Below are 13,993 nucleotides of genomic sequence, written 5' to 3'. Positions count from 1 at the left end.
ACTAAACACTTAAATCTAAGACCTGAAACTATGAAATTGCTAAAAGAAAACATTGTGGAAACACTTCAGGATATTGGTATGGGCAATGATTTCTTGAGTAATACCTTGAAAGCATAGGCAACCAAAGCAAAATTGAACAAATGGGATCACATCAAGCTAAAAAGCTTCTGCACAGCAAAGGAAACAATCAAAAAAGGAAAGACCACCCACAGAATGGGAGAAAATATTTTCAAACTACCCAGCTGACAGGGGTTAATAACAATACATAAGGAGCTCAAACAACTCAATAGGAAAAAATCAAATAATCTGATGAAAAAAACAGGCAAAAGATCTGAATAGACACTTCTCAAAAGAAGATATACAAATGGCCAATAGGTATATGAAAAATGTTCAACATCATTAGTCATCAGAGAAATGCAAATCAAAACTACAATGAGTTATCACCTCACCCCAGTTAAAATGGCTTTTATCAGAAAGACAGGCAATAATAAATGCTGGTGAGGATATGGAGAAAAGGGAATCCTCCTATACTGTTGATGGGGATGTAAATTAATGCAATCATTATGGAGAACAGTATGGATCATTCTCAAGGATCCTCAAGTAACTAAAAATAGAACTACCACGTGACTCAGCAATCCCACTGCTGGGTATATATTCAAAGAAGGGAAATTCAGCATATTGAAAAGATATCTGCATTTCCATGTTTATTGCAGCAGTCTTCACAGTAGCAAAGGTTTGAAATCAAGCTAAGTGTCCACCAATGAATGAATGGATAAAGAAATTGTGGTACATATGTACAATGGAATATTATATAGCCACAAAAAGAATGAAATCCTGCCATTTGCAACAACATGGATGGAACTGGGAAACATGTTAAGTTAAGTAAGCCAAACACAGAAAGACAAATCTTGCATGTTTTCACTAATATGTGGGAGATAGATATTAAAAACAATTGATCTCATGGGAACAGAGAGTAGAATGATGGCTACCAGAGACTGGGAAGGGTAGCAGGGGTGGGAGGAGTGATAAAGTGGGGATGGTTAATAGGTACAAAAATATAGTTAGATAAATAGAATGAGCAATATTGGATAGCACAACAAAGTGACTATAATCAACAATAAGTTAGAGTGTATTTTAAAATAACTAAAAGAATAGAATCGGAATGTTCCTAACACAAAGAAATGATAAATGCCTGAGGTGATGAATACCCCAATTACCTTGTTTTGATTAATTCACATTGTACACCTGTATCAAACATCACATGTACCCCATAAAGATATATAAGTATTATGTACTCATAATAATTAAAATTAAAAAAATAAAATGCTGTAAGGATTAAGACCTTGGAATTCAAGTTTATTCTCCTGCTAGATTTAGGGTAGTTGGGAAATCAGATTACACTAAAAGAAATATGACTGCAGGAATTAATGTCAAGATTTTATTTCACTGTCAAACAATCACTTGGATCTTGCATCTCTCAAGTGCCTCGTGAATATTTGGGAAGTGGAACAACATAAAAATTCATGAAACTCTAACAAATTCACATATTTGGGTAGCTGTAATGCTCGTGTGTCCCTAGGATATGACTTTATATATGTGATACTTTTAGTTATGAAGGTATTTCCTATTCTAGCCTTAACCTTGGTCTCACTGTCTTTATGGTCTTTTCAGAGACAGGATCACTCTTCTGTCCTCTGGAAGAATAACAATGTTGAGTTCTTCACATCTCTATAGAAACCATGCTGGTGCAAGTGAGACCTATTTTCTCATGCACTACACAAAGCTCTCATGACAATTGGGAAGGTACCCTGCGGAGGTGATGAATTAATAAAGCCTTCTTCTCAAAGACAACATGAAGAGCTAAGATCCTTCCTTGACAGTTCTCAGGTGAGCAGCAAGGCTTCCAATGCCATCGGTAAATTCAGCCACCCTGTAGAAATGTTTGCCTTTCCTGTGTGAAGATTACCGAGGTCCTTATACGACAGCCATCTCTGGACACTCAGATTTCCTAAGTGCCTTTGTGAGTTCTGATCAAAGATAATCTAACATCATTTCCATTGCTTGTTAGCTTTGACTGTCACAATTTAGTATCAGGCAGAAGTACATTTTTACTCTTTTGATGCTCAAATTCTGCTTATTGATAGTTTTAAATAAATAGCATAATCTTAGTAAAATATAGTAATGGTTACAAATATGGTATTAATCCATATAATAATATAGTTAATATGTTAATGGTTATTTTTTGCTGACAGCTATTTTTTAAGATGAAGAGAGATGAGTGTGAAAATGACTCTCTGGTAAACATTTAATATTAACAAAAAAGGCCAGCACTTTACTTTAAAAAAAAAAAAACAGCCTCGAAGTATTACATGCAGAGGCAAGTCAAATAAATAAGTGTGCAAATGATTATGTACTAATTACACACCTCTCATGAGGCCACAGAGTCTGTGCAATGAGCAGGAGCTGAGTTTTGATCACTGATAACCCCACCCTCAGAACAATGTCAGGTAAATGGCAGGAAATCAATAAATACTTGCACGAGCATGACACTCATCCTTGGAATGGTGGTGGGAGAGTTCCAAAGCAAAGGGAATGACTTTTAATGTGCTTTGTGGTATTAAATTCATAATCTTATGGCAATTTAAATTGAGAATTATTTCTCATCCCTGCTATTTCCAAGACAAAATCATTCTACATAAAAAGGATGAGAATAAAATTTAAGAAAAAAGGGCAATGTTATATTTGTACTTATGTTTTATTAATAGTTGTGGAATCAAAGATGACCTATTTTAATCTCTAAGAGAATTCAGAGACCCCTTCTGCAGCATTTCTCATAGACGTCATCTAGCTATTGCCAATCACCTGCAGAGACTGTGCTTAAAACTGGGTATTCTGGAGTGTTTATCAATATTAAGCCAAGTTCCAACAAAAGTTATGGGTCCTGTTTTCGTGTTTAGATAATGACAGTGCAAATCTATTCAGTCATTCACATAAATGCTCATCTCAATATCGATTGTAAAAAACTAAGTAACAAAAAGTAAGATTTTAGGCTGAAAATAACTCTTTACATTTGAATAAGAAAAGATTTTGTAAGATATTTATTGTGGAGGTAACAACTAGTGCAGATGTGAAAAGTGTATTTAGACAGGCAGGTAAGAAATGAATGGGCAGTGGGGCATTTGGCCGATGATGTATCTAACCTTAGTGTACCCTGCCCTTAATAAAACCTTCCAATTTAAGGTTATACTTCATGCATTTTTAAGACTTTGTCATGTGTTTCAGTTAGCATTCCTTGTTTCTGAAAAATAACAGTAATAACTGCATAATATAAGCAAAGAAAAGCAGAATTTATTTGAAGAATATGGGACAGTTTACTGAATCAAACAAAAACTGTGTATTAGATTAACATGTGATATATTTATTTTGAAATTTTAGCCTCTGTTAAAAATATTAACATCCAAAAAGGAAAAATATGTGTGCAGGTGTGTATACATACACACACACACACACACACACACACACATATATATATACACACACATATATATACACACACATATATATTCTTAAATTTTATTTTAGGGTTACCAAACAGTCTTTAAATATTCATTTAAGAACATAAAAATTCATTGCAGCTATCTCTGAACACTTATCTGCCCCACAAAAGGGTATCAAACAAGTTAAAATAAATCAGTTTTTAAGCACTTTTCTTAAACTGTGAACATTAACTCAATTTCCTCTGTCATAGGGATATGGGAGACAATATAACAACCATCACAGAGTTCCTGCTCCTGGGATTTCCACTTGGGCCAAAGATTCAGATGCTTCTCTTTGGGCTCTTCTCCCTGTTTTACTTCCTCACCCTGTTAGGGAACGGGGTCATCCTGGGGCTCATCTCCCTGGACTCCAGACTGCACACCCCCATGTACTTCTTCCTCTCACACCTGGCCATCGTCGACATCGCCTGTGCCTGCAACACGGTGCCCCAGATGCTGGTGAACCTCCTGGATCCAGCCAAGCCCATCTCCTTTGCTGGCTGCATGATGCAGACCTTTCTCTTTTTGACATTTGCTGTCACAGAATGTCTTCTCCTGGTGATGATGTCTTATGATCGGTATGTGGCCATCTGCCACCCCCTCCGATATTCTGCCATCATGACCTGGAGAGTCTGCATCATCCTAGCAGTGACTTCCTGGACCACTGGAGTCTGTCTAGCCTTGATTCACCTAGTGTTACTTCTACCTTTACCCTTCTGTAGGCCCCAGAAAATCAACCACTTTTTCTGTGAAATCATAGCTGTACTCAAACTCGCCTGTGCAGAAACCCATATCAATGAAAACATGGTCTTGGCTGGGGCAATTTCTGTGCTGGTGGGACCCTTGTCCTCGATTGCAGTTTCATATATGTGCATCCTCTGTGCCATCCTCAGGATCCAGTCAGGGGAAGGTCAAAGAAAAGCCTTCTCCACCTGCTCCTCCCACCTCTGTGTGGTTGGACTCTTTTATGGCACAGCCATTATCGTGTATGTTGGGCCCCAATATGGGAACTCCAAGGAGCAGAAGAAATATCTCCTGCTGTTTCACAGCCTATTCAATCCCATGCTCAACCCCCTGCTCTATAGTCTTAGGAACTCAGAAGTGAAGAATTCTTTGAAGAGGGTGCTGGGAGTAGAAAGAGCTTTATGAGAAGATTATGGCATCATGGTTCACAGTGACCTAGGAAGTTATGATATAATTTCAAGAGGTTCCTAACCTAACCAACCCCAGCACAAAAATTACCTGAGACACTTATTTAAAATAGAGTTCTCTCCTGTCCTACCATTAAATGACTCATTCAGTAGATATGAGATAAATTCTAGAAATTTATGTCTTCAAATATTACCAATAGCAAATTGCGGTGCAGCCAGTCCACACCAGGACAACATCCTTTATAATATCTCCATCGAGCTGTGATCCAGCCCCACATCTCCCAAAATCTTTTCCTCAAAACACTAATCCCTCCAGAGGACTTTATAAATAAGTTCTGTGGTCAACTGAGTCTGAGAATTCCTGCATGTTAGATGCTTCACTTTAGGGCTCTCAATTCATATGAGCATAGCGAGTGCTATAAAAATTTCCTTGGTAAAGAAGAATTCTATTCCAGTTTTTAGCCCATGTTTTCCAAACTTATTTGATCACATAAAATTACTTTTATAACACATATTAACAGTTTTCTGGAACAGGAGATCTTGATCTTTTTTGACTTATTGTGAATTCTTCTTGCAACCACCTTCTGAAGCAAAATGATTTTTTTTTTCCCCTAAAGGTGAGTCTCTAAAGAGGATGTAAATCTACAAACAGTACTTAGATTGGCCTGTGAGAATCTTGTGCTGTGTTTGGGTACAGACAGTGAGGGTCTCTATTTTTAATGGTGCATCATCGGGAGATAATGAATCCAACTCTCTTTCTCATCAAAGACCAGCATTCTAGATAAGTCTCAGGAGATGGCCTCATTGAACTTGACAATCTTCTAAATTGGAGACAAAATATATATGATTCTGTATACATTTTCCTCTGTTTGCCACTGCATGAAATCAATCTAATTTTTATGTCTCAGAATTTTAAAGGTAAAGCCAAATTTCTCACAGAAATCTAGAATGATTTCAAAACCCACTACCTACACAGTTAAAAGCTATGTCAGTTTGATACACCACAGAAAACAAGTAATTTTGAGATGATGCATTTTCCTACATTGTTCTCATAAACATTTGTATTTAATTTCTTACTGTGTTAGTTCAAAGAATTTACTCCTATTCCCTAAAATAACTTTTTATAACTGATGGTGACATGGTGTTGAATACAGAACCATATCCTAAAACAACTGCTTCCATGATAATTGTTTTAGTTTGGTACTAAAGTTTTTCTTGTATGTCAGTTTCCTGATTTCTACATTTTCTGAAGCTTACCTGGAACATAAAAAGAAATGGAAAGGTTTTGATATTTACGGATGGCCTGCTATGCAACAAGATTTTCACACGATCAGAAGCCATTTTTTGGTGTCCCTAAATGTGTGTTTCTTCTCACAGTGGATGTGTAGACTCAGAGCACAGATGGGCATAATCTCAAAATTTGATAACTGTGCCAGATTTTCCCCCAAGTTTATGCCATGACCCCAGCAAGTCAGGGATCACACTGTGAGGAACTAATTAGTTTGGAAATTGGATGACTGACTGATACGAGATTTCCAAATAACACTTTGACCACTTTATGCTAGTAAAAGAATGCAGCAAAATGCAAATAAATATGACAATATATTAAGTAGCAAATCTTCTCATCCCACAAAAGGCAGGAAGCTTCTGGGAGAGGGTCCTTTTCTCCCCTTCCAAGAGGCACTAAACTCAGAATCTTCCACATTCAAAACAGAGATTAGAGAACACTTCCAACAGGTGATCTGCAGTGGTGGCTTGTGCCCTAGAAGACCCTCCCTTCAGGCAGGTTCTAATGAGCCCCCCTGGGACACCTTGTCCCCTCCTTGGTCTCCCCAATCCACTCCACGCCTCCCTAACCAGCTCCCCACAGCATCTCCACACCTTGGAGTGTCACCTGCAATCTGCTGACTTTCCAGGGTCCCTTCTTCCCACTTCTGCTGCAACACAAGGGACCCAGATTGCATCGGGGAGAAGCTGAGCTACAGAGGTTAACTCCAGGAGCTTATTCATTGTCACACACGTCCTGCTTCCTGACAGGATCACCTGAACCATCTGGAGACTGGGGAACAAGGGCAGTGCTAGGATTCATGAAATTCAAATAATGCCAAGTATTCAGGAGCTGTAATGAGAGACGTTGTCCCAGAGGTGTGCTCTGTGGCTGTCTGTGTTGCCTAATTGTGTGTTCTGCTGGGGATGAGAACAGAAATAGAAAAAGACAATTGCTTTGTCTCTCCTTCCCAGCGGAGGAGGGCATGCATGAGCGGTCATGACCCAGACTCTCCAGTGAGCCCTCCGGAGCTGCCAACTGGGTTGAGCCCATCAGAGAATAGCATCTCCTTTTCTGAGGGCTCTGCTACAATTCAGTCAGGAACAGAGGTGAGGGCTCTGCAGCTCCCACGGAAACTTCCAGAAATCAGGACCCATGTCCCAATCTTCAGGTGCTTCCCTTTCGGAGATCCTTGAGTCCAAATGTGGGTGCAAACCAAGCTGCCTTATTTCACGTTACTATAAATTCCTCTTACGCATGTTGTAGCACCTAGTCTTTGGTTAACAGTCACTCTGTTAGTGACACTATGAAGTAACAAGAAAGGAAGTAAATTACCTCTCTTAATGCTAAACATAGATGCTCATCATTCATATTGGTTCTAGGGACAAAAAAAAAAAAAACAAAAACAGATGCACATTTGATGGACAAATTATGTAAAGGTGTTTAGGATTTGTCTAGATTTGTTTCATTGGTAGAGAAATATCCATGTGGTAGAGATTTGTTTGGGAAAGATGACACTCAAAAAATAAGTAAGAAATTTCTGTATTATGGATTTTGATAAAACATATGGAATAATTTTTCTAGTTTAAGGAAATTATAGGATAATATATTATGGAGTGATATTATGTTTCAGAAAAATTAACATATGTTGGTTATTTCATAAATTGTGCATTTAATTCTTATCAGCACAGCCACAATACATACTGACTCTATGAGAGTATATTTATTGCAATGGAATATGAAGAGAAATGGATACTAAATCTGTATCTTATACTTGTCTTTCATTAAGCAAGCATGAAAGATAGTATCAGGCACCTAGAAGGTACTCGATAAATATGTGTAAATAGTAGACTTTCTGTAACCTGGAGGAGAAGCCTTCACGGTGGGGAGGGAAAGAGCACAGAAAGGGGACTGAGGTGTTAGGTGGTAGGGTAGCAAAATGGGAACAGGATGCAATGATCAACATTACTTTAAATTTTTATGTTTGGGGATTTTTATGTTTAATATCTACTTTTGATTTATTTCTGTTCTTCCTGCTGAAGCACATTTCCACAATAAAATCTTCACAAGCTCAGAGTTACCAATCTGCTGCACTACGCATTTTCCCACAGTGACCGGAACACAGGAGGCAATTCAGAGTATGAACTATCATTATCCACATTTAACAGATTTTTGAATAGTCTGTAAGTACACAAATCTGACACTCAGTTCTTCTTCCTGCTCCCCAATAGTTCCTATATCCAGTGAAATCACTTACCTTATCAACCCTTAACCCATAAGACAACTTTGCAAAGTCTGGGCTTACAACTATGCAAGCGATAAGATGCATAGTTTGCAGTTCTCCCTTGTTACTTACAAGCAACCAGCCCTACAGCTCAGCTGAGCCAAATGATCAACAACAGGTGATCATTTTAGGGAGTCCGCTTTACTCACGTCCACTACTTTAGAAAAGAACCTGCCAGTTCATCAAACTTTGAGATTTGCTTTTTAAAATACAGGTTCTATCAAGTTCTGATGCTTTGTTTATATATAAAGAGATTATTTCCTTCTTAAACATTTACTTTAAAATTTTAGGGTTGCCTGATCATTCATTAACCAGATAACAATCTGCCATTTTTTTTAATTCTAAAATTATACATATATTATATAAATTAATGTATATCACTATGCCTGAAAGCTACATTTGTAACTGGAATATATTTCAATATGGAGCTACCCCCTTCACTCCCTCCAGCCCTCTGCAAACTTAATCTGTGTGGTTTCCATGTGTTTGTTTTTAACAAATATTAGGTAAGCCACACAGGTATTAAATAAAATTTTAAAAAACAATAAAAGAAGTGTATCCAAAATTCAAGTGTTTAAACACTTTGCAAATCCTTTGGTTGTTCCTATCAATTTTTAAAAATTCTGTTTTAATACAGCTCATTAGAGATAAACCTCTTCTGAATTGTAGAACTTTATTTCCTTTGGGAGGAATGAGCTGAATTTGCCTTAATTATAGTAGACTATATTTTTTTAAAAAAACAGGTCTATATAAAAACATCAATACTTAAGTGCCTGATCATTTGTTTATATGTATGTGTCATTTAACAAATGTGTATTAACTTCCAGGGATATAAAAATGAACAAGTCTACTCCATTTCTCTAAAAGAAACCAAGACTGAAGCAAATACGCTACTGTGCTGAAAGAATATTAATGTACCTAATTAGACCTTTTCTTTCGTAGTTCAGTGGCTATCAAAAAGTTATAGTTTTTATTGTGTTTCTTTTTACCTTTATGTTTTTACCTTCAGGGAAATAAAGAAAAATTAGGAATGGAAATTACTATTTTATAAGTGGGTGGACTAAAATACATTTTTCACAGCCAAATATTATTCTATACCTTATGTGTTTAAAAAATAAATTTCAAGCACAGAAATTTTTAATATCAGCCTAAAATCAAATAAGCCCTAGTCATGTGTGAGGAATTTTTTAATATATTATTCAGACTATTTTTGTGTCAGGTGATTTTATTATTTATCAATAATGCTCATAAGAAAATAGACAGACACCTCATCTGTTGCTGTCAGGAAGGAAATGTGTTTCTTTCTCCAAGTCTTGTTTCAATGAGGTTACCCTGGTCCAGGGTCTGGTCCTCATTTTTTAGATCCAGCTCTGGAAATTTTGCAAAGAATTGCATCATGCTATCCAAAAGCACAACAGGAAAATGCATAAACAGAATACCTAGATGTTCATTTATTTAAACTTCAAAATGTAACTGTAAAATGAGCAAAGAACTTTGCATATCAACACATTCCTTCTTTGTAGAAATATCTGCTTAAAACGATAAATTATTACCTAACGGTTGATTGATGATTAAGAAGTCAAAGCAAGAAGGGATGGTCAGAGATATTACTAGCTAGGGCTATTGATGACTGATCACCCAGAGTATCCATCTGGTCTGTAAACACAGAACCACCAGGCGAGTAGGATCCTGCTGCCAACAGTTTCACTTTTCCCTTCCCCTGAAGGTCATTAAGGATGTATTACCAAACGCAGCTCCTCTGAGCTAAGTCTACACTACATACTGATCACCTCCCTTCTTTTTCCTATAGTCATTCTCCAGACAGGTGCCCAATACAACTGATTTCATCTGGGTTCATGAATCAATCACATCCTCCTACCCTGCTTCCCAGAGACTGCGTCAAAGCACATGGCATGGAAGTTTGGAAGCTCCTCAAACTCTCCAGTCACATTTTCCTGATATTTTCTTGTTTTCCACCACTAGATTGTTATTCTCATCAGTTACATGTGTGTTTCAAAAGTTTATATCTCAGAATGCAATTCTGTCTCTTAAGTCCAAGTTCCTCGGAGAATATTCCTTGACATCTCCATTGGTATTAACAACAGTTAAATTAGGGACTGGCCAAAAACAGCACCTTTCCTCACATAAACCCCCCAAAGTAGCTAAACCTAACTTATTTTGCCCTTGCAATGGCAGCGACAAACGTTCGCACTAGAAACCAGGTTGAACGTCAACCTGGTTTATTGAGGAAATTGTGATCTAAGATCCAAGGTCAAAAAGCCAAATTCTTCAATTTAGCATACCATCAATTAGCCTCTTACCACTAATTTGCTGATTTTACCATCTGTCCAGTGACAAACTGAATTATCAACTTGTCAATAATTTGTTTATATGAGTTACTTGTAAAGTATATGGCAATTCTCGTTGCTGAGGTCACCCACCCTTTTTTCAGTTTAAATAGCAATTTCTTGTGTTTTTTATTTCATGTATTACAAATATGAAGAATTGAATTAACATGTGAGTATTACAAATATGAAGAATTGAATTAACTGCAAGATGGGATTATTTTCTCCTCATTTTCATTTCAAGCTATGACCTTTTTTATTCTCTTGATTGGTTGATTTTCTATCTTGAGAAAACGTAGAAAGTGAGATCTGTACAGATAGTGCAGGAAATTATGACTGCGATTGTTTTCATATACACGCACATAGGCACCTACTGTACTCACCCTCCAAATCCTTGAGAGAATATGGCAACATACACATTTATACAGGTGCACATACAGGCCAGGCTTGTAATATTGGGCTTCTTGATGAAACACAAATTGCCCTAAAGTGTATGTTGTATTAGAAAAATTCCAGTGGTAAATTAATAATTCTGTGAATCATCCAGCTGACCAGTAGCCATGTTGGTTTGTTTCCATTTTCCAAGACAATAATGCACATTTTGGATACACACACACACACATAATGTATGAGTGTACGTGTGTATAAATATAGATATATATCACATATAGCATTATCTACAGCTATCATATCCACTTTCTCCTTCCTTCTCCCTAACTCAAAACATTGTCATAAAGTTACTGTTTCACAATTTGCTCTCGTGCTGTCATACAAGGCACTCTCTAGCCTCTAGTTAGGATTTAGATATTGATAGTAACTTAGTCATGATTTCTGTTGAAGGAAGTAAAATTCTTTTCTTTCCTAGGTCTATTCTCATTTTTAAAGCTCTTCCATTACTGAGTATGATTATTATCCATTAATTCTCCTATAGATTTATATTTATGAAGCTCTGTGACGATCTAGGTTTCATCAATATTTTAATTATATTCTGGTTCGATATTTCTTAATTCCTTCAGAATGTCAATGTCTCTACATAGCCAATCACTGGTGACATATTTCCCTTCTAAAAATTGGATAGCATTAAAAGTTTAGTCTATGTCAAGCACTTATTTTAAATTTTTAATGAGTAAAACTTTAGTTATTTATAACTGAATGAGTTCTTAAAGGTGTTTACTAATAATTTTCCACACACTGAAAATTTATGAAACAAGGAATAAAATAGATGTTTTAAAATAATTGTATCACATAGCTATTTGGTTCTCTCTTTAATAGTGAAATGGAGGAAAATCAGACAATGGTCACAGAGTTCATCCTACTGGGATTTTGTCTTGGACCAAGGATTCACATGGTCCTTCTTGGACTTTTCTCTCTATTCTACACCTTCACCCTGCTGGGGAATGGTGTCATCCTGGGGCTCATCTCCCTGGACTCCAGACTGCACACCCCCATGTACTTCTTCCTCTCACACCTGGCCATTGTCGACATCGCCTATGCCTGCAACACAGTGCCCCAGATGCTGGTGAACCTCCTGAATCCGGCCAAGCCCATCTCCTTCACTGGCTGCTTGACGCAAACCTTTCTCTTTTTGAGTTTTGCACATACAGAATGTCTTCTCCTGGTGGTGATGTCCTATGACCGGTATGTGGCCATCTGCCACCCCCTCCGATATTCTGTCATTGTGAGCTGGAGAGTCTGCATTGTCCTGGCCATAACTTCCTGGGTGTTTAGCTTCCTCTTGGCCCTGGTCCATTTAGTTCTCATCCTGAGGCTGCCCTTCTGTGGGCCTCATGAAATCAACCACTTCTTCTGTGAAATCCTGTCTGTCCTCAAGCTGGCCTGTGCTGACACCCAGCTCAACCAAGTTGTCATCTTTGCAGCCTGCGTGTTCATCCTGGTGGGGCCCCTCTGCCTGGTGCTGGTCTCCTACTCGTGCATCCTGCTGGCCATCCTGAGGATCCAGTCAGGGGAGGGCCGCAGAAAAGCCTTCTCCACCTGCTCCTCCCACCTCTGTGTGGTCGGGCTCTTCTTTGGCAGTGCCATCGTCATGTACATGGCCCCCAAGTCCCGCCATCCTGAGGAGTAGCAGAAGGTCCTTTTCCTGTTTTATAGCTTTTTCAACCCCTTGCTGAACCCCCTGATCTACAGCCTGAGGAATGCAGAGGTCAAGGGTGCCTTGAGGAGAGCACTGTGCAAAGAAAGTCATTCCCAATTGGAATGGCGTGTGACTTTCCAGCCTCAGTAGTCTCCTGGATTCTTGATGTCCAATTACTGCTTAAATGCAGAAAATTTCACTACTCTCTTTTGAACTGTGCCTTAATGATATAAGAGTAAGCCTTCTCTCTTTTCTGCAGGACAAACTTTAGATGTGTTGCATGCATTGACTTTCTATGAGATGTTATTTATCAGACATGATTTTTTTCTTTTATTTCTCATTGAATTAAATATCTGTGAAGTTTAAAATTTTTAAATTCATTTTCTGAGTCCCAAAGGTTGGATATCGTTCATCTACTTCCTAACTTAACTATATAAACTCACTAACTGTATATATCATAACATAAAAGATTTGAAAGAACCAAAAAAGTTTCATCCAAAGGAAGAGATCCCCTAAACCCAAAGCACACTGGTCCATTCTCCCACAATTGTACTTACACCCTGTTAAAACATAACTTAGAGGTATTTAGTAAGTTTTGTTGCATGTTGTTGGGAAATTCAGTATAAAAATTATTGGTCCATATATGAAAGTTTAACAGTAGGCTGAGTGAAGAAAAAAAATTAAAACAAGATATATAGGAGAAAAGAGAGAAGAGAAAAGCAAAAGAAACCCTACAGACAGTGTGGGAATAGTGAGCATTGTTTACAAATTTGGAGGTAAACTCATTAGCTGATGGCTGGCAAGGAGACAAATCTAGGCATTGCCCCTTGAATAGGCTGAAAATGCATATCAGAGAAAACTCTCTGGGCTGTTTATGGATTCTTCAGAAAACATTGAGTGCTGAGCTGTGACTTATACACACGTACGTTTATCTCTACACGTGGCTCTCCAATGCCTTTTTTCAGCATGTCCACCTTGGTTAGTCCAGTTTATACCATTTCCCTCATTAGAATATCTTACCACTGAAATAGGAAATTTTACCAGACAGTGTAAGTACCTAGCTAGCTATATTCAGCCACAGCGGTGGAGTAATTTTTGCTGATTCAATCTATTCTACTGTTAAAAGGTAAACTGAGGCACAGTGAAATTTTTAAAGACTTTTTTTGAGCAAAAAGCAATTCATGAATCAGGCAGCACCTAATGGGAAGTGTTCAGGGGTCCACCAAGGGAACACAAGGGAAGCCTTTTATAGGATGAATGTGGAAGTAAAGAAAGTATTTGATTGGTTACAGTAGTATAGTTGCCTTATTCGATCTAT

At 37.7% G+C, this 13,993-nt stretch overlaps 2 protein-coding genes across 2 annotated transcripts; both read left to right on the top strand.

Moving 5' to 3' along the window:
• The first annotated feature begins 3,665 nt into the window (after positions 1 to 3,665).
• LOC105815425 (olfactory receptor 2A7) lies at positions 3,666 to 4,751 on the top strand. Its single transcript, XM_012650573.1, has one exon. The coding sequence runs from the start codon at positions 3,753 to 3,755 to the stop codon at positions 4,683 to 4,685; it is 933 nt and encodes a 310-aa protein (XP_012506027.1). The 5' UTR covers positions 3,666 to 3,752; the 3' UTR covers positions 4,686 to 4,751.
• Positions 4,752 to 11,877: 7,126 nt separating this feature from the next.
• LOC105815413 (olfactory receptor 2A1/2A42-like) lies at positions 11,878 to 12,986 on the top strand. The gene has a single exon (XM_012650560.1). The coding sequence runs from the start codon at positions 11,878 to 11,880 to the stop codon at positions 12,664 to 12,666; it is 789 nt and encodes a 262-aa protein (XP_012506014.1). The 3' UTR covers positions 12,667 to 12,986.
• Positions 12,987 to 13,993: the final 1,007 nt, after the last annotated feature.

The sequence above is a fragment of the Propithecus coquereli genome, unplaced genomic scaffold (assembly GCF_000956105.1).
Source record: "Propithecus coquereli isolate 6110/MARCELLA unplaced genomic scaffold, Pcoq_1.0 Scaffold334, whole genome shotgun sequence".
NCBI lineage: Eukaryota > Metazoa > Chordata > Mammalia > Primates > Indriidae > Propithecus > Propithecus coquereli.
This window is presented reverse-complemented; position numbering and strand designations above follow the sequence as displayed.

What these genes read in the sequence shown, in the direction of transcription:
- LOC105815413 (XM_012650560.1), top strand. Translation starts at nt 11,878, where the DNA reads ATGGTCACAGAGTTCATCCTACTGGGATTTTGTCTTGGACCAAGGATT.
- LOC105815425 (XM_012650573.1), top strand. Translation starts at nt 3,753, where the DNA reads ATGGGAGACAATATAACAACCATCACAGAGTTCCTGCTCCTGGGATTT.